Genomic DNA, 21,168 nt, shown 5'->3' with positions numbered 1-21,168 from the left:
ACAAACTGACCCAGCTACTTGGGTGGAGCCTTTAATGACATACTAAGTGGCTGCAGGTTATCTGCCCATGGCTGTCTGCTGCACTGCAAACAAACAAACATTCCTGGCTATGCTGGCTTGTTAGCAGCTCATTAGACATCTATCTACTTAACAATGCAGATTTTGACCACAACAACAAACAATGGGGACAGCAAAACTGCACACTACAAGATTTGATTCTTTTCTACCAGTACATTATCTACTATCTTTGGCCTTGATGCAATACCAATATTATTTTCTGGGCTATGAGATATGGTAATGAGTCAAGAATGGTTGGAGAACACTGCCTTGGTGGTGGGTGTGCAGAGGTGGATGCAGCACAGGAGACTGTGCCAAGCTTGGCCTAGGAGTCAGGAGTGACTAACAGGACCTCTTCTGACCCAGGGCCAAACAGTATTGCACACAAAGACAGCAGGCACAGTTTGTGCTGCACAGGCCAAGAGTGTGGACTGAGGCACTCAGTGATCACAGTGGCATCTGCCACCTGGGGGAGACGGATAACTGAGTGCCCTCCACATTGCTCACTCACCAGTCACAACTTATTTCCTTCTTTGTGCGAAAGACGATAAGGCAGATGACAAGAATGACTGAATTTGCCAGCTGGGGGCCTCACTCATGACTGGACCCGGGCCCCCAGCGGCTCACTGACATGCAGCCTGGATCTCTGCCTCTGGCCAAGCCAAGGGGAGCAGGCCAGACGTAAAGATCAGGGTTAGGTTCCGTGGACACACACCAGTACAGGGCAGAGAAGTATCGAGAGATACTGGGGGAGACTTGCCCTGCACTCTGCTGTCCACACATCACAACAATAACATCACACTACCCAATGAAATAAACAGATAAATAAAAAATTAACAGAAAGGCATAAACCACTGGAAGATTGACTGAAGACAGACTGGTGACAGGTCGCAGCATCAGTGGTGCAACACAATTCTAAACCCAAGCCAGGACTTTACTCATTCAGAGAGATGCAATAAAGCAATGCACAACAACTAGGATGCTGTTTGTTGCATGTCTCTGAACACAATGGGTCAGAAAGTGCCTGGATTCTTTGATTTCACAAATATCAAATAGTAAAAACATATAAAATTGACAAATACTATGATTCATATAATTTGGGGAACCTAATTTTGTTACATTCATTGTTAAGCAAAACTAATGAATGACACATGCATTTTAGTCTACCTATGAATATTCCACACCCAAAGACTGGTGCATGGTGTTGTAACATTGGGGGTGAGATAGATGATGTGTTAATTGAATTATAACGACCTGTGAATCAGCAGGGAAAACTCTCAAGGCTGCGACACTCACACCATCGCCACCTGTTACTTGACACATATGCTCAAACACACACCAACATTCAGGGGTGAGGTGGGATAGGTAAGGGGTTCTTCTTCCCCTTCTACTATGCACTGAGAATTTTGCACATATGTGTACGTACATCATCTTTTTTTTGTTTTGTTTCTTATATCATGTAAGGTCATTATATATCAATTGGAACTTGCTTGCTTCTTCTTCTCCTTCCTTCTTTTTTTTTCTGATGGTGAAATTCATTAGTGATCTGAGTTCATATGATCATTCATCACATTGTGGACCTTCATCTGTTCTGTCTTGAATATTAATCCACAAATATCTCATTATGATAGCTCTTGAACCACACCCTCAATCTTAATGCTGAGGAAGTTTAGTAATAATTAGACACACCACAGTTGTATGTCATTTCAGAACTATAAAAAGCATATTACCATCACATTGGCTACAGTAGTATAAATCCTCCACTATGGTTTCTGTAGTAGAACTGTGAAGGGACTGGCATTACAATAATTAAATAATGTGCACCTTGTAGTAAGCTCCATTTCCTCATTTTAAATAAATAAAATACTGTACCCAAATACTAAATACCTACTAATCCCTTCACATGTGAACCTGCATTGGTAAATAAACAAGCCCACAGTTGCAACCTGGGATGAACAAATGCAAAAGGCAAGAACCTTTATATAGTGTGTTTTCTGCACCTGAGTATATATTTGCCTAGTGTTGCTGTGGCCTCCTGGCAGACAGTGGACTGGACACTGCACTTCAAGTCTTCCTCACCAGACAACTTCAGTGGCTGTAAGTGTTCTCCTAGAGATATTCAAACTATTCTTTGTGCACCACTTTCCTGGCAATATGCCTTTATAATAACAAAGATAAATATATCACTACATAGTATTTCCACATGAAGACAGTAATCTTCAAAATGACACAACCCTCTTGATTTGTTCTGCCCCCAAGTGCAACTTGTCATGTCCTAATGTCAGGCATCAGACTAGCAGTGTTGAACTAACTGGAGCACTTTTCTTTTTCATCATAAACCTGGCATTACAGATACCAAACATGCTCAAGGTTTTGTTTAAAGTACTCTTATTTCTCTTTAATTTAAATCAAACATATGCCTGATTCCTATCTACTGGTCAAAAAGTACTCATCATGTCAAAACTCCATCAAATTTTGTTCCCTCGTGCAGAGAGACATCGACTGACATTTCCATTCTTAACACTATTATAAGAAACCAACAAAATAAATAAAATAACAATTGGTCACTTTTTTTTGTAATATTCTTCATTTTAACTTATTCTGTATAATATTTGCAAAACATGATGCACTAAAAAACAGTGCATCATAAATAGTAACATCTGTAATAAAAATTTATCTTATACTTTACACAAAAAAAGTTGACTTTCAAGAAATCTCTCTCTCTCTCTCTCTCTCTCTCTCTCTCTCTCTCTCTCTCTCTCTCTCTCTCTCTCTCTCTCTCTCTCTCTCTGTCATAAAAATAATAAAAATCAATAAAACTTTTGCAATTTCAGTTATTTCCATAAATCTTTCTGAACTTATTTGTCAAGGATGAGAAAAGAATATGATGCATCCATTCTTTGTTGTGCTTATTGACATCAAAATTTTTGTGCAATTAAAAGGGTTCAAAAATTATTCTTTGTTTATATAGCTTTGATCACTTAGTTAATTTGCAGTCTCCAATGATAGAAAACTCTGGCTTTCCAAATTTGGCATACCATCATTCTTGGAGACAATGGTACTTTGTACCTGAAAAGTGAAAGTCTGAGTGAGCTCCTGCAGAATATACCATACATGGATAATATAATATATATTCATCTATCCAATCCTGTATCTATTCACTCAACCCTCTGTTACTTAGGGTTTTGTGTCATGCTTAACATTTCATAAGAATTTAAAATTTCCACGTGGACAACCACCAACATTGTGGCTGAAAATTCCTCACCAGATAATGAAATGTTCATCATAGCTCTAAAATCTTTTAAGCAATAAAAAATTTTCAGGACAGATAACTTAATCATGTTTGTCACAATCTTAAAATCATAAAGCAGCTCAGAGTCCTAAGTTAACCACCCAACAATTGTGCTGTGGTCCAAGACATTAAAACAGTGGAGGTCTTTGGCCACACACACCATACCAGATTGGGACAACCAGTACCACTGTATCTCACTCTACAACAGCTGAGGGTTGAGTGTCTATAGCATGTATATATGTATCTACTTATCAACTTATTTATCTTGAACCTGAGTAGCCTACTCCAGAGCACAGGCCAGCTGCTGGCAAGTTGTTATCTAATATGCATAAGATTTACTTAATCACTTTTCAAATTTCCAATGATTTTCAGATTCTACAAAGTAAGTTACAATGAAATTATGTAAAATAAAATCAAACTTACTCTGCTGCACTTCTTTAGGCCTGAGAGGGTGCAGCTGCTGCTGGTTTGAATGCTGGGTTTATACACGAGAAGCCTCTAAATTCATCTTGGTTAATAGCACGAACAACCTCTTGATTTATTGGCGTTAGAACAGGGTCTTCCTTTGTAAACTCTGCATCAAAGTTCACAGCGTCCTTGCGTCCCTTCTGTAAAGCACAACAATACTTTCTCATGTAACTTTCTTGATATCCTATACATTACGTTTGATTTTTCCAATATTTCCTCACATAAAGAAGAAATCCGAATGGTGTGCACGTGAGCAATTCATAGTTTGGTTTAAGTAGTGTTTATATGAGTACTTAAAAGTAGTGTGTATCAGACAATTACATAATTTCAATGTGAAGAAAACGAGCTACAGAACCAAAGTCCTGCTTACAACTTTAGGTGTGAATGGTGGCTTCACTTTGCGCTGCTCCAGAGCTTCCCAGTCAATGTCACGGAAGAATTTGTGGTTCCTGATGGCCTGCTCTCCACCACGCTCCATCACACAGCCCAGCCGCCTCGATGGCTCCTTTGTCATGAACTGCACAGCACGACAAAATGAGTGAAGGAATTAATGTATGTTGGAAGTAACAAATGGACATGAAATCCAATGACGATACAAACTTCCATAACACCAAAGGTATACTACGTAGATTACAGTGTGGCATTTGTAAATGTGATAAAGAATGGTATGATCTTTTACTTCCAAATGGTTAAAAGTTTAATCAGCAGTTGGATCAAAACTATAATCATAAAATGATCCACCTCAAAGCCATATATACTGATGCATTAACAAGGCCTTATACCAGTGACTCATTTTTTATGCATCATTTATTTTACTGACAACTCAATACTTACTCCCTTCAGAATGGAGACTGCTTCCTTGGAAAGCCACACTGGATACAAGACCTCCTCATGAAGAATACTTTCAAACAGATCATCTTCATTATCAGCTTCAAAGGGTGGTTGTCCTGCCATCATCTCATACATCAGGACACCAAGAGCCCACCAATCCACACTGGCCCCATAATCCAACTCTTTCAGAATCTGTTGGTGAGGTTCTTTGTGCAGTCAACAAGTAAGTGAGCTCAGAGAATATAGTAAGATATTGCACTGTGTCACTGGTGAGGAGCATCTTGTCAACATCTGTGTCCTAGCAATGTTTTTTTCCTCCTTCTGCAGTCTCATTTTGTCATTTTCTATGCATCTGTTGTGATGACCAAGGTATGACAAGATACAAGTGTCCGCTAGTCTCTCCTTGTACCTCATCACTGCACACACCAGCCCTCTCACCCTCCCACCTTTAAACCACAACAGCTATAGTGAAAACAGTTCAACATGGCATCCAATACACAAAACACACTCTCTACCTACTGGTTAACACAATCATTATGTAACTAATAAGGACTCCCTCTCTCTCTATATTAAGATGACAAGAATGGATGAGTAATGGACCATAATATATAAAAGTCATAAGAAAGTAATCAGTTTACTCAGATGCACAGCAAAACATGGCAAAGATCTATGAATTTATTCACTATAAGCTCCACAATAAGTGCAGTTGATATTTCCTGCTGTCCTTAAGATTTAAGAGAATAGAAAATAAAAAGAATAAATAACTAACACAATAAGAACAGCAGGCACACATAATATTGCCTTACCTCAGGAGCTATGTAGTCTGGAGTCCCACAGAAGGTGGAGGTTGTCACACTGTCCTTGATGCCTTCCTTGCACATGCCAAAATCTGCTATCTTACAATGGCCTTCACTATCAAGAAGAATATTGTCTAATTTCAGATCCCTGCAAAAATACAAATTCTCTTGTATTTAATGAACACAACTTGCTTCACATATATGGTGGTTTATGCAATGCCCCTTAAAACATCACAAACTTTCCCATATTTCATGAACACAAACCTTCTTGTATCACATACATGGTGGGTTATGTACTGCCTCTTAAAGCCTCAATATACAAGAGAACAAATTACCAATTAAGGATCTAATTCACCTGTTTTCATGCCATGTCAGTTTACCAACAGAATGTCATGTCTTTGAGAGAAAAAGCTGAAATAACAGCGGCATAAGTTTCTTTCTCTGTAGCCTTGGACCCACCTGTAAATAACACCCATTTTATGAAGGAACTGTAGAGCCAATGTGACTTCAGCAGCATAGAATCTTGCCCTCGGCTCTGTAAACTTTCGGGCTTTCTGAATCTGGAACATGAGATCGCCTCCATTCACGTACTCCATCACAAAGAACAATCGGTCCTGGAAAAAAAAAAAAAAAAAAAAAAATTAGGCAGTGTTCACATTTCTAACAATCACTCCTGAAGAGAAAAAAATAACAAGAAAGAAAAATTAGAGTTCGCATTTTTAACAAAAAATAACAAGAAAAATTAGAGAGTTCATATTTCTAACAATCACAATTCAATAAATCTACTAATACTTTTGTTTTGTAATGCTTTTATGTGGTAAAGATAAAGGAAACGTGTTCATCATCACTGGGCCATTTCAACAAATTCAATTCCTGACACTACATGAAATCTCTAAGCAATACCTCAGCCCACCTCAATGATTCACAACATATGGTGATCATCTCTGTCTGGTGCAATGAAGTTTAAAGTGATGAATTTCACAAATTCTCTTCATCTTCTGCTCTTTGTTCTCCTTTAAGCTCCAGATACTGAGAATCAATACCTATCCTTTAAACACAAGTGTGTGTGTGTGTGTGTGTGTGTGTGTGTGTGTGTGTGTTTGTGTGTGTGTGTGTGTGTGTGTGTGTGTGTGTGTGTGTGTGTGTGTGTGTGTGTGTGTGTGTGTGTGTGTGTGTGTGTGTATGTGTGTGTGAACAAGCTCTATTTGTCAGTGTTTTTTTCAATGTCAATTTATGATTACTGCTATAAAACTAAATAAATAAATAAATAAATAAAAAGAAATAATAAAGAAAAATAGAAAATAGTGAAAGGACACACATGGTTACCTCAGTCTGGAAGCAGGAGTGAAGGGCTGTGAGGAACGGGTGATGGGCAGCCATGTCTAAGATACGTCGCTCTGTCATTGTACACTCTACATCATCATCTTGAAGGATTACATCCTTTTTCAGCACCTGAAGCAAGAATTTACATAAATGATAAAAAGGTGAACCAGGGATTAAAACATTAATGGTTTTGAGACCGTATGTACACGTTACAGTAAAATAATTCGTGCAAATGCTAATAGCATTATTTCAACAAACAGAAATATACACTAACCTTGACAGCATACACTTCATCTGTTCCCTTGAGTTCAGCTAACATAACCTTTCCAAAGCTTCCCTTGCCCAGGACTTTAATGAAGTTGAAGTCATCTAAGCCAAGCTTGCCCATCACAGTATCCAGATTGGTGTCCAGGGCTTTGGCTGTTCAAAGCAAACCAAGCATGTATTAATTTCATCATCATACACAGATACAGTGCACTATCTTCAAAATACTGGTCATAATCTTCAGGGCATGGCATTCTTGGAAATTTACATTTTACTGCCCTAGTTTTCTGCTAATTCTATAAAGCATATATAATGCATTTATAAAACTAAAGTGACAAAGCCAGATCACAAAATGTACTTACAGAAATAATTCTTCATTTGGTAAGAAGCATAATTGCACATGCAACTGGATCTTATTTCTTGTAATCACACTTTCCAGCACCACAAGTGTAAATCATAGAAAAGATCTGAGAAAGCTTAAACTGACAAGTTTTCTTCTCTTCTTTTTTATATATGAAAGGTTTCAGTCAAGAGCTAAAAAAAAAAAAAAAAAAAAAAAAAACAAGGCCTACTGTAGGTGCCAATCCCTAAAGAGTAGAGCAAAAGGAATGATCCAAAACTAGAGAGGTGTCCAGTTACTTACGCTTAGATTCTTGATCCTCCTCTGGGTATCGATCCTTCATGTGCTGGTCCATGATGCGCTGAGCCTCCAGCCTTAGTCTTAATTCCTCGTCCTCGTCTTTCATCCTGCCTAATTCGTCGGTTTCACTGATACTCCCTTGCACACTTACTGAGCTAGAGGCTGAGGTTGAGAATTTTGATAGTTCACTGATTGACTGCAAAGAAAATAAGTAGGCACTATTAGGCAGTGTAAATCCAAGCATACACACACCCAGTAGTGAAGACAGAGTTATAGATGGGAAATGGAATTTAATTTGAAGAAGTGTAAAGTAATAGAATTTGGAAAAAGTACAGGAAGAGTAAAAGGAAATTATGTGTTGAATGGTGTAAGGTTGAGAGGAGCAGAAGAGGAAAAGGATCTCAGTGTTACAGTGACTGGGAACCTGACACCGGAGAGACACATTAGCAAAATCACAGGAGAAACCTATAACTTGTTGAGAAGAATAAGGTAGGCCTTTGCATATATGGATGAAGAGATGGTCAGGAAGATGATTGTGTCGCTGATAAGACCTAGACTAGAATATGCAGCAGTAGTGTGGTTGCCATACAAGAAAAAGGATATAAGGAAGTTGGAGAGAGTTCAGAGAGCAGCTATGAGGATGGTACCAAGTATCAGGGACTTGGCATATGAAGAGAGACTGTCAAGGATACATCTACCAACGTTGGAAAAGAGGAGAGAAAACCAACGTTGGAAAAGAGGAGAGACTTGATTGTGATATATAAAGCATATGAGGGAGTAAAGGAGGTGGACCGGAGCGACTTAATAGTCTGGGATACACGGGACACTAGAGGACATGGAAAGAAGCTGAAGAGGAGTGCTTGTAGAAGAGACATCAAAATCTATAGTTTCCCATATAGAAGTATTGATGTATGGAACAGTCTGGATGAGGAGATAGTAAATGCAGAAAGTATACATGGATTCAAGGCTAAACTGAATATTAAAAGATGTGGAGGTGGGACAGCACGAGCATAGCTCTTTTACCATAAAGCACAACTAGGTAAGCACAACTAGGTAAACACATGACAATGTTAGTATTTCCAATAAGCATTCCATTTTTCTTTTGTTTCTTCATATCTGAGAGGTGAACAGAAATGAACATCCAGTACTTGAAAGATAAAAAAAACATGTACTTACTTTCTTTTTACTAGGCTTCACTGCTTCTTGAGGCCGTATACCCATATCTGCTAGGATCTCTGATAATTGCTTCACATTTATTCCACAATTATTTGCTACATTCTTTTGACATCTCTTGTGAACATTCATATTGCATACTGAAAAAAAAAAAAAAGAATTGGTTGGACACATTACTTCTTAGCTATATTCATACCTATCTATCTGTACTAGCTATCTGTTTTATCATAGTGCTCTCTAAACCAAATGTAAGGTATGCAATGTATTTTCTGGCAGGTGAAGTTAATTCCACAGTGTTATTCCTTATCTATCTATCTATCTGTACTATTTACCTGTTTATTACAGTGCATTATGATGCAAAAACATATATGATAAGGAGTAATATAATCTAGACTGCTTCCTAAACCAAATGGAAACTATGTAATGTACTTTTGGCAGTGTTCTTTATGCCACTTATTCATTGCCTATCTATCTGTTTATTACAGTGCATTACAGTACAGCCACAACATAATCAGTGAAGAGTAATGTATATATAATCCATACTGCTCTCTTAACCAAATGAAGACTATGTAATGCTACTTTCTGCTAAGTCAGGTTAACTTGACAATGTTGTTCCAGCTACCGAGGGACTAAGCACCCTAGAACACCCTCCTCACTCACCTTCACATTGGAGACCCTGACGAATAAGGCCATAAAGCAATGAGCCACAATGGTCACAGAATGTAAATCGCTTATATGAGTGAACTGAAAACCGATGTGGCACATTGACATTAAACCGCTGTTGACCACCCCCCTGCAAAGAAGAAAAGCACATTATTCACATTATTACCTGTATCTCAGCAAAGTTACTGGTTACTCTACTCGCTGCCATTAGGGTGTCACTGTATTTTGATTGGCAAGAGTTGGAAAGAACATAGGGTAATAATGAGTAAGGTCAAGATGATATAAAATGGTGAAGTAAATGAGTTCAGGATTGATTATTTTGCAGGCTGCCATTACAATGTGACTGCATATATTGATTACTGAAAGTTGGAAAAAAACAGATCTCAGGTAACAAACAGTAAAGTCAAAGAGATATACATTGGTAAGGTAAATGACTTCAGGACTAATCACTCTACAAGCTGCCATTAGTGTCACTGCATTTTCAGGGTTGGAAAGAACAGTATCTAGGATGATAACAGAGACAGTCAAAATATACAAAGTACATGTCTGGCAAATGGAATCATATAGAGAAGGGTGTTTGCTTACTGCTTGTTCTTCTGTTACTATAGCCTCTGCATTCTTGCTTCCCGGACAACGTGTAACGACGGACTGGTGACAGCGCTTGTGGATAACGCAGGTACAAACTTGACATTGATAACCTTGTTTCCCAATGCCCCAAATAAATTCTCTGCAGTGGGAGCAGAAAGTAGGTTGTCGAAGGAAGGTTGCCATGAACTTGTGACCATTGACCTGAAATAGAAAAGTAAAATAAATTCAATAAATAAAATACATGTTGAAATTAACCATTATTACAGATCAAGCTACAAAACTGTCATATATTTCATAATCTCCAACATTCAAGGTCCTGCAATCAATATGCACACATACACAGACAAGAACACTAGAACACACAGTAATAAATAATATGTTGATTGTATTCCCCAGCAGCAAGTCATTTAGATCACCACATACTCTGCAATGCATCAACCAGAAGTGAGGTCATGCCTCACACACCACCACACACTCTCTAATGCATCTGCCACAAGTGAGGTCACACACCACACACCACATACTTTCTTTTCTAAACATTCACCACAAGTAGGGGAACATTCTCACACAGAACACACACACACACACACACACACACACCTGGTGGACCCTCCGCCTCATGGCTCCACGGCGTCGGTTGAAGCCTTGGCGCTCCCTGAACTCGCGGGGGCGCACACCCCCATCCTCTGGTTCTACCCATTTTAACTCAATTACTACATGTAGTTTCCCCTGAGGTTCCAAGTCCACCTGTTGAGGAAAGAAAGTTCAGTGTCAGTATACAGTGGATGACAATTGGCTACAAGGTTTCCTCTGAGTACAGTGGGGCCTTATCCTCTCCTCCTGTGGCCTCACTGAACAAGGCTTTCCACTTTCTCTCACACTTATTCTGTCCACCTCCCTAATGGGTGATTTAACCAGTATTCTCAGTCTATCATCCCTTTTTCTAGTAAACTCTGGAACTCCTTGCTTGCTTCTGTATTTCCTCCAGCCTTTAACTTTAACTATTTCAAGAAGGAGGTTTTGAGGTACTTATCTTCAAATTTTGGATAACCCTTTTGACTGCAATCTTCAGGGACTAACACTTTCAGTGGACCTTTTTTCCTTAGACCCTTTTGTTGCCATATGTCAGAGTCCCCTCTTACATAAAGGAAAATAAGTGCAAAATGATGCCTGCATACAGATATGTGCCTATCTATCTATATACCAGGCCAGCAATCTCACACAGTGTGACCAAGACAAAGCACCACACACACATACACACAAACAAAGCATACATACATAAACACCTACATATATAAAAAATCAATCAATCAATCAATCAATTAATTAAAAAATATATATCTGCTAATAACTGCAGCTCCTAAAATGCTGATGATGGCTAATCAAGCTGAATGCACTGTAGTATGCAAGAGGCATGTCTGACCCTGGCCAGTCATCAGCATGCCAGCAGTTGCCATTTGCTTGCTACCTCTGCTTGGTGAATGAACGCAACTTTTGTTTGCTGTGGATTTTTCCCACTGTAAACTCCCTCATAAGCAAATTAGATCCTATACTAGTTTAAAAGAGAGAGAGAGAGAGAGAGAGAGAGAGAGAGAGAGAGAGAGAGAGAGAGAGAGAGAGAGAGAGAGAGAGAGAGAGAGAGAGAGAGAGAGAGAGAGAGAGAGAGAGAGAGAGAGAGAGAGAGAGAGAGAGAGAGAGAGAGAGGAAAAATAAATAAAACTAGGTACTACTTGTATGTCATTTAGAAAATAATGTTCATTTTTTTTTATTTGGATTGGGAAGGATTGCACATCATCACATTCACTGATTAGTAGTGGTGGTGGTGGTGGTGGTGGTGGTGGTGGTGGTGGTGGTGGTGGTAGTAGTAGTAGGTAGTAGTAGTAGTAGTAGTAGTAGTAGTAGTAGTAGTAGTAGTAGTAGTAGTAGTAGCAGTAGCAGTAGTAGACAGACAGACAGACAGACAGACAGACAGAGACAGACAGACAGACAGACAGACAGACAGACAGACAGATAGATAGATAGATAGACAGAGACAGACAGACAGACAGACAGACAGACAGACAGATAAATAGATAAATAGATAATTTATATAGATAGATAGATTGATAGATAAATAAATAAATAGATAATAAAAAGAAAAAAAAAAGGAGAGAAGAGAGAGAGAGAAAGGAGACATATTTTAATCTATTTATGTGTGTCTATTATTACAGGTAACATCAAGTATTAATTAAAAAAAAAAGTGTGGCTAACATTTGTTCTTGGTTCTATGTGCAGTGCTAGGTCAGGTTAGGCCAGGTTCATCTTCTAACATGACTGATAACAAAACAGATCACTTAAAACACTTAAGAGTGGAGGTCATGGCATACTCTTGATAAACACTGAAGGATTCCTGAATAATTTCAAAGGAACTTAACCGTGTTGATAAAAAGTGAGATAAGATTTTTAAATGATTTCAAAGTATCTTAACTGTGTGTGTGTGTGTGTGTGTGTGTGTGTGTGTGTGTGTGTGTGTGTGTGTGTGTGTGTGTGTGTGTGTGTGTGTGTGTGTGTGTGTGTGTGTGTGTGCAAAAGATATTTGAAGATAAATGTTATTGAGAATAATACATCTGATATCAGTCACACTTCTTCCTAAATTTCTGTGAGACTATACGAAAATTAATACCAATACAAACTGAAAAAAAGAAAATTAATATACAAATAAAAAAAATAAAAAATGAGAAATAAAAATCAGAAGGTAGAATACTTTCATCACTTAGCCAGCCAGTAAATAATGAACACAGAGAATTAAAGATACCTGAAGAAGGAAATGTGAGAGAGGAGAGACAAATACCTAAAGAAATAAATATCATAAAGGAGAAACAAATACCTAAAAAAAGTAAATGTGAGAGAGGAGAGACAAATACCTAAAGAAGGAAATATGACAGCAGAGAGAATGAGAGATACCTGAAGAAGTAAATGTGCGAGAGGAGAGATAAACAGCTGGAGAAGTAAATGTGAGTGGAGAGAGAATGTGAGATACATGAAGGGAAAAAGTGTCTGGGGAGTAGAAGAAAAGGTGAGATGTTGGGATGGAAGATAACTAAAGAATGTCTGTTGTGAAGCAAGTACACAATAATACCTAAGTGATACTGTGCTGATGTATCTCCAGAATAGTGTTTTTCTTTTCTTTTTATGTAAGGGGGGGGTCTGGACAAGGGATACAAAAAGGCAAGAAAAAAAAAAAGATCCACTGAAGGTGCCAGTCCCCAAAGAGTAAAGCCATAAGGATTATCTAACTAAAACTTGAGAAGTGTCTTGAAACATTGCTTTTGAAAGTCAATCATAGGTAGGGGGGAATACAGAAGCAGACAGGGAGTTTCAGAGTTTTGCTTCTACAGTACCAACAAGGAGTCCCACATGTAATCCTTCTGCCTACCTGGCCTACCTACCTACCCTACCTTATATTCTTATGAACTGAACTGAATTTTACTTGTTATAAAACATGGACAGCACTTTAGGGGAACTTGTAGTGGATGGGGACAAACTAAATCCGGTGGCTCAGGATGGCCATAGGTAGAGACAAGGAAAAGAGAGGATTGTATAGTATAATAAAGGATGATACAAGAGGACAGCACTGGAAGAAAAGCTTGAAAAAGTGAACTGTAGCAAAGCATGATATGAGAGGAGAGAGAGAGAGAGAGAGAGAGAGAGAGAGAGAGAGAGAGAGAGAGAGAGAGAGAGAGAGAGAGAGAGAGAGAGAGAGAGAGAGAGAGAGAGAGAGAGAGAGAGAGAGAGAGAGAGGAGAGAGAGAGGAGGGAGGAGGAGGAGGAGGAGGAGGAGGAGGAGGGAGGAGGAGGAGGAGGAGGAGGAGGAGGAGGAGGAGGAGGAGGAGGAGGAGGAGGAGGAGGAGGAGGTGACAGAGAAGATGGAGAAGATGGATACGGAGGAAGAAGAAGAAAACAAGGAGGAAAAAACAAAGAATAAAGAACAACACCAGGGTTGATAAAAAAATAAAATAAAATAGGAAGAAAAGAAAAAAAGAAGCATTGTTTAGTTGAGTATCAATATGCAATGTAGTGAGCTGGAGAGCTTCATAATGGTGGTCTGAGTGGGTCCAGCAGGGAGGTGCTTTGCAATGCAGGAGACTGAGGGAGGTGCTCCCCACAACTACTAATGGAAGAGAATGAAGTCAATTGGGAGCAACCACCACCACCACCACCACCACCACCCTCCTCCTCCTCCTCATGGATGTAACATTGCCCTAGGCTTTCTCTTCTTCCTTAATGTATATCTTCTTCACTTAATGTATATAAGGCTGAATTATCTCCACCCTAAGAAAATTATGGAAACTGCAAGAAACTGTCAGGTCTACACATGGCAGTTCCTATATGAAACACACCAACATACTTCCACCAATCATCCTCATCCACAAATTTTCTTTCATCATAAAAATTTAAAACAAAATAAATTAAAATACAACATACCTATCTATTTCCACCTATCACCCTCATCCATATATTTGCTTCAATTGTAAAAATTTAAAAAATATAAATAAAAACATTACTAGTCCGTCTTTCACCTATATAGTACACAATAAATGATGAAAGTTCACTTCTCTCTCTCTCTCTCTCTCTCTCTCTCTCTCTCTCTCTCTCTCTCTCTCTCTCTCTCTCTCTCTCTCTCTCTCTTACCACTGCAGGCATCACAAGGTTTGGCTTCTCCACCTGCAAGCTGCATTGTACAATATACACACCCTGCTTTACTTCAGGTCATCCAAAGCTGTCTTTGTAATCTCAATGCTTCAAGTGACTGTCTTCAATCCTTGGCTGATCAAAGACATCAGCAATAGAAATAAAAAGAGATGGAAGTGGTGCTATCTGAAGGAAATGGAGACAATGAAAGAGGAAAATATTGTTGGAGATAATTCTGTCAAGGCATCACAAGTCAGAGGGAGAGTTTGATCTCATGAGTTTGACACTTCCAACCAATTTTCAGAAAGCTGAAGAAATGATTTAGTGTGATTTCTGGCAGAATATAAATGCTGTGAGTTTTGAGAGAGTACTATCTGTGAATCACCTCTCTTTTGTGGATAGCATGAAAGCAGAGCCAAAGTATGGTTAACCAGTTTTAGAATTACAGTAAGTGTGAGGAGTGTACACCTTCATGTCATGACTTCCAATATGCATCATGCAAAAAGAGTTATATCTCTGACAAAAGAAGCAATAGGCATTCCAGAGAAGTATTTCCTTAAGTTCTCCCACTTTACAAAGACATATGGTGGGCCCATATTCTGAAGCGCTCTGCTCTCTCACCATGACTATTTTCAAAGGCCACAGAAATGATTAGCTGAGTTCTCAAGATTTCTCCTCTTGTTAATCTGTAACTAGAACTGCAAAAACATCTTTGGAAACCCATGTAACTTCAACTAGAGCATTTTGAAAGTAGTTGGCATGCAGCATTGAAGTATTTCAGAATATGGTCCATAATGCAAGAGGCACCTCCACCATGATGGGTCCAAAGATGACACCAAGACAGCAATACAGAATATGGATATAAAATTATGACTTTAAATATTATGGATTATATACCTGCTTATTTATGAGAAAAATCACCAACATAATAAAAATGAACTATATACTATACACTTGTTTCACACTGGGAGCTGCATTTAAAGACAGGTTTGTTAGAAAATTTGGATCTGTTTAATTTCCAACATTTGCAGCATGTTGTGATGGATAGAAATGCATCTGTTAGAAAATTTGGATCTGTTTAATTTCCAACATTTGCAGCATGTTGTGATGGATAGAAATGCATCACCTACAATACCCGGCCTCTTGATATTAACACTATAACATAAATCAACATCAGTATTAATTTTCAATTTGCCAAATCACTTCAGCCACTCAAAATGAGGATAAGGAGACCTGCACATGAAAATATATGCACTGACTAATTTCCTCAAGGACAACACCTACAGAAATAATGTTGGAAGCTTTAAAAGAGAATAAGACAAATTTATGGATGTGGACAATTGGTGGAAATAAGTAGGTATGTTTCATATAGTGACTGCCATGTGTAGGTCTGATGGCATCTTGCAGTTTCCCTTATTTTCTTATATTTTTATTTTATTATTTTCTAAACTATGTACCAGTATACTGTTGCAGCTTTCCATTGCATTTGCTTATTTTTTTGGGGTGTTGGAATCTGACCTAGTGTGTGTCTAGTTCTGCTAGCTAGTGTGACCACTTGCCACAAGTAGACAAGCCTGAACTGGCATCTGGCCCTGGAAAAACTATCCAGCTCAGAAATATCAGTAGCAGGTGTATCTGTAGCTTAAGCTGACGGGTTAGAGATCAGGAAAAGATCCACAGGTTAGAAATTGGATGTGAGATTGCAAATGTTGCCCAGATGGATATAGTGGAGCTAAGATGAAGTATATGTGAAAATAAGAGATGCTGCAAGAAGCTATCAGGCCTCCATGCATTCAAGACACCAAGAAATATTCAAATTTTCTGCTGGTGCCATGAAATCAGGCAAACAAACTTGTCACTGATACATGTTCCTATTCTGTTGTGCATGTATTTGTAAGCTTGACAGTGTGAGTTGTGTATGGTACTGTCAATGACAGTCTGAGCTTATCCAGGAGGCTCACAACAGTCAATGAAAAAGGAGATAAAAACAAACTAAAGGAATTGTTTTGCATCAACAATAAAATACCCATGTTGTTGTTGTTGTTTTTTGTGCATTTTTATAACTACATTTGTTTCAAAAAAGGAGTATCAAGAATTTCAGGAGCCAGACTGATCTTCCTCCTACACAAACTTTTTTTTAATAACAAGATTTTCTTTCTTGAAATATCAAGCAATTTGTTTTCCATATAAAGAGAGCCATTCTTTTCATTAGTGTTAGTGCCTATGCACCCTGGTAAGATTTAAGCTCAAGGACATCTTAAACAGTAGTAACAGGACAGAATGCCACAGAGAGGGAGGGGAGAGAGTTAGGGGGAATGGAATGCTCAAAGTTGAAGAGTACGGTGATAGAAATTGTGGAAGGAGAAACTCTTCAACTTCTACAGTGATCATGTCCTCAGTGATCTTCCAACAAAAAAAGGTATGTATATGAATTTTTTTTTTTTACAATTTTTGTATCAGTTCATAAAGAGTGTTTTGGTGCCCAAACTCATAAACACCCTGCAAATTCAGTCGCAGTCTAGTCACCTTGATAAAGAGCTGTAATAAATGCACACATCCATCACCCTGTCGTAACTTGCAAGTGATGATCATACACTTGCAAGTCTCTTAGGCATCAGGTAATAGCTTGTCACTGATTTTAAGGTCAGGCATCTTCCCCACTGTTTGAGGCAAGTTAGAAAGCTGGGATTTTTGTACTACTCAAGAAAGCATGTGCTTTGCCACCCATTTGCATTTCACCTTGTGTCCTGGTTTCTGGACACCCAAGAAGACCACACATGCTACAGACAGGCTCATAAGATGTGAAGCTGTCAAAAATCTCTGAATCACAGATATTGAACTCAAACAAGGGACACAAAGTAGAATTTGGAAAGCATGTGCTGTCATGAGTAGCATAAAAATCCCTGCTTTACACAGACTTGCATGCTCCTCTACTTCCTTCCAAGCTCCAGCCAACACATGCTTGATGCAAGGCAAGATTTTGTGACTTTTCCTCTCGAATCATCTTTTCAACCATCCCAAAAGTCAAAATAAGAAGTGGCAGAATATGAAGGCATGCAATTCACTGAAGGTGGGAGGGGGTAAAGGTGACCCAAGTCTAACTCTCCTCTCAAACATCTGGGAAGGCATCAGATCTTGAAATTAGTGACAAGCTATAGCCTGATGCATAAGAGACCTGCCAGTGTATGATAATCACCCACAAGTTACAACAGGGTGATGGATGCACACATTTATGACAGCTCCTTATCAAGGGGCCTAGCTGGCAACTGGTCTTGCAACTTTCCAGTTACTGTAATTTCATCCTTTATATATTCTTTATCAGAGAAAACATAAAAAAAAAATAATAATAATAATAATGTTTTTGAGGTTGGAAGGGATTAATTGTATTTAGTTTAATTTCAATGAGGAAAACTGTTTTGGTTTGCAAACATTTCCATTCATGAACTGAGTCATGGAATGGATTAAGTTCATGAACTGAGGTTCCACTATATTATGGAGAGAGAGAGAGAGAGAGAGAGAGAGAGAGAGAGAGAGAGAGAGAGAGAGAGAGAGAGAGAGAGAGAGAGAGAGAGAGAGAGAGAGAGAGAGAGAGTATCCTATGCCTATTTAGCTAGTTACATACACTTCATGATTTTTGTTCCACAATTAATAAAGGGGATCCAAAGACCAAAGGCTTCACAAGGAAATTAAGCTTCCTATGTAAATAAATTTCTTGAAGAGAAGACTGAATTAACATGATCTCTTTCAGACTGGGTTACCTTCCTACTGCTGCTCATTTTGATGAAGCAACAGGAGAGGAAACAAAAAGAGTATTGCATAATTTACCAATCAAGATACCAAAGAAGATACCAGTTAATTCTTGCATTACAAAGATGGACTGAATGGATCTGAAACAATCTTACATGATAAAACTCATAAATTTATCATATACAATGCAACAAATATTTGCAAGTACACCTAAAGAAGCTGTTGATAATTCATCACACCATTCATGGTGCTAAGAAAATACTGGTTAATTTTTGCATTACAAAGATGAAATGAATAGCCCTGAAACAACCTTAGTGAAGTAATAAAGTAATTAAATGGCGAAAGTATATACATACCTAATTCTCAGGCAAAAATATTCACAAGTAAACTGAAAAAGCAACTGACCATAAATTAATTTTTGCACTACAAAGATGGGTCTAAAACAACCTTAGTGAAGCAATAAATAAATGGAAAAAGCCATAAATGTATTAATTTCAGAGGAAAAAACATTTACAAGTAAGATCTGAAGAAGCTATTGGAAATACCTTCATCAAGGCAAAAAAAAAAAGTGGTATGAGATTATTCAGCAATATATAAAGGAACCAGTGGTGAATAATCCATGAATGTATTTAACTACCTATCCATCAATGTTGTGTAGCCATCCCTTATCCCCATTCACTCACTGAACACTGTGCATAACCCTAATAACATTTATGTAGAAAGAGTAGATAAATAAGCTACCATAACTTTTTTCATCAATGTTGTGTAGCCATCCCTTATCCCCATTCACTCACTGAACACTGTGCATAACCCTAATAACATTTATGTAGAAAGAGTAGATAAATAAGCTACCATAACTTTTTTCATCAATGTTGTGTAGCCATCCCTTATCCCCATTCACTTACTGAACACTGTGCATAACCCTAATAACATTTATGTAGAAAGAGAAGATAAATAAGCTACCATAACTTTTTTCTACCCTTTTGTGTGTGTGTGTGTGTGTGTGTGTGTGTGTGTGTGTGTGTGTGTGTGTGTGTGTGTGTGTGTGTGTGGGTGGGTGGGTGGGCACCTGTACAGTGTGTACACAGGGAGGCAGGAGCCTACAGCAGGAACACAACCTAATCTCCAAGAATGTAACCTTTTGAGAAAGTTAACTGCATGAGAGCACCTATTTTTTTTTTTTTTTCTTATTCCTACAGGAGAAAGGAAGACAAGAGGATCTAACATGGAGGAAAGGGGGCATTTTGTGTGATTAAAGAAGAGAGGATAGTTGAATGTGCGGTAACATGCCTCCCTTCATCTGTCACATTCCCTGGGATTATTTGACTGGCAGAACCACAAACATACATACATTCCACCCTCTCTCTCTCTCTCTCTCCTCTCCTACACACCTCCTTACCTACACATATTAGCTAGTAATCACACACACACACATAATATATATATATATATATATATATATATATATATATATATATATATATATATATATATATATATATATATATATATATATATATATATATATATATATAAAATTTTTTTTTTTTTTTTTTTTGTTGTACTCAGCCAGACAGACTTACCCACAAGTCGGAGTGGGTGTTGTTATCACTACATATTTCATCGAAGTCCACCGTGGCATTGGCTACGAAATCGTCATTCCCCACCGCAGAATCATGGAAGATTTTGAGGCCGAGATGGGCGGCCCCGTCCACCTCATGCTCGAACCACTCATTCCACACCGGAGTGAAGGTCTTCTGCCGCGGCTGTGTCTTATTCCAATGCACCTCGTCCACATCTAAGCTAACATAGGGATCCAAGGTTTGATCTTGAGGCCCTTTTCCAACTCCTGCCACTAAGAAATGACGACTCATACAGTCGGTACGGCGCAGATCTGTAGCTTCGCATATTTTCACTCTAATGGTGCCCGTGAACATTGCCTGTGTATTTCTGATCAGTTGCTCACAAGCCCTGTATCACCTTACGAATAGGTCCCAGTAGGGCATAGGGAAATAGGATAAAACTGACTGTAAAGCCGACCGTACTGTCACCCATTCAACACACATTCGATAAAACTGGTGCCTCATTAAGTGACGTCATGGTGTTGCGAGGACCGTCCTGAGTTGCCCGGTAGCGCTATGAGTTTCCCTTTGCCCAGCCCAAAAAGTAGCCCACTTCCAATGCTCTGGCAAATCCTACACTATTCTCATAAATTATTACCTTCTGATATGCATGATTAGACGATGAGGAAATGTTTATTAAGTGATGAATTTGCTTCTATGAATATTTTATCCAGCAACATTTTTTTATTGTTATTTATTTTTGTATGAGAGTAATGTATTTGGTAATATGAATTTATAGGGTTTAATTAATCATACTGGCGTGATGTAAAACCAAATAAAAAGTAAATCACAGTCTTCTGAGCTAATAGTATAAAATATTTTAGAATGCTTAGCTCCAACCCCCGTAATATATGAATATTTACAAGTGGAATTCTTAGATTTTCTTCTACAAAATAATCTATCTTAGAAGTATTTCCTTGTTTTGCTGTTTCCTACAAAAGTATGAAATATAGCCCACTTTGGGCGTGAACGTGAAACCGCCCAAAGATGACGCCACAAACCCACCACTCGCGCACTTTGCACCTCGCAACAT

At 38.4% G+C, this 21,168-nt stretch overlaps 1 protein-coding gene across 1 annotated transcript; it reads right to left on the bottom strand.

The window, feature by feature from the left end:
* Nucleotides 1-1,476: 1,476 nt before the first annotated feature.
* Nucleotides 1,477-20,600, bottom strand: LOC135106632 (protein kinase C-like). Its single transcript, XM_064015930.1, has 14 exons — nucleotides 20,097-20,600; nucleotides 10,697-10,843; nucleotides 10,094-10,297; nucleotides 9,506-9,638; nucleotides 8,849-8,985; nucleotides 7,676-7,868; nucleotides 7,043-7,188; nucleotides 6,772-6,897; nucleotides 5,905-6,059; nucleotides 5,455-5,593; nucleotides 4,652-4,840; nucleotides 4,188-4,334; nucleotides 3,773-3,957; nucleotides 1,477-3,126 (listed from the first exon to the last, which is right to left on the bottom strand). The coding sequence occupies exons 1-13, from the start codon at nucleotides 20,448-20,450 to the stop codon at nucleotides 3,787-3,789; spliced, it is 2,241 nt and encodes a 746-aa protein (XP_063872000.1). The 5' UTR covers nucleotides 20,451-20,600; the 3' UTR covers nucleotides 1,477-3,126; nucleotides 3,773-3,786.
* Nucleotides 20,601-21,168: the final 568 nt, after the last annotated feature.

Source organism: Scylla paramamosain, chromosome 13 (genome assembly GCF_035594125.1).
Source record: "Scylla paramamosain isolate STU-SP2022 chromosome 13, ASM3559412v1, whole genome shotgun sequence".
Lineage (NCBI taxonomy): Eukaryota > Metazoa > Arthropoda > Malacostraca > Decapoda > Portunidae > Scylla > Scylla paramamosain.
The sequence above is the reverse complement of the archived record's forward strand: the minus strand, read 5'-3'. Positions and strand labels throughout refer to the sequence as shown.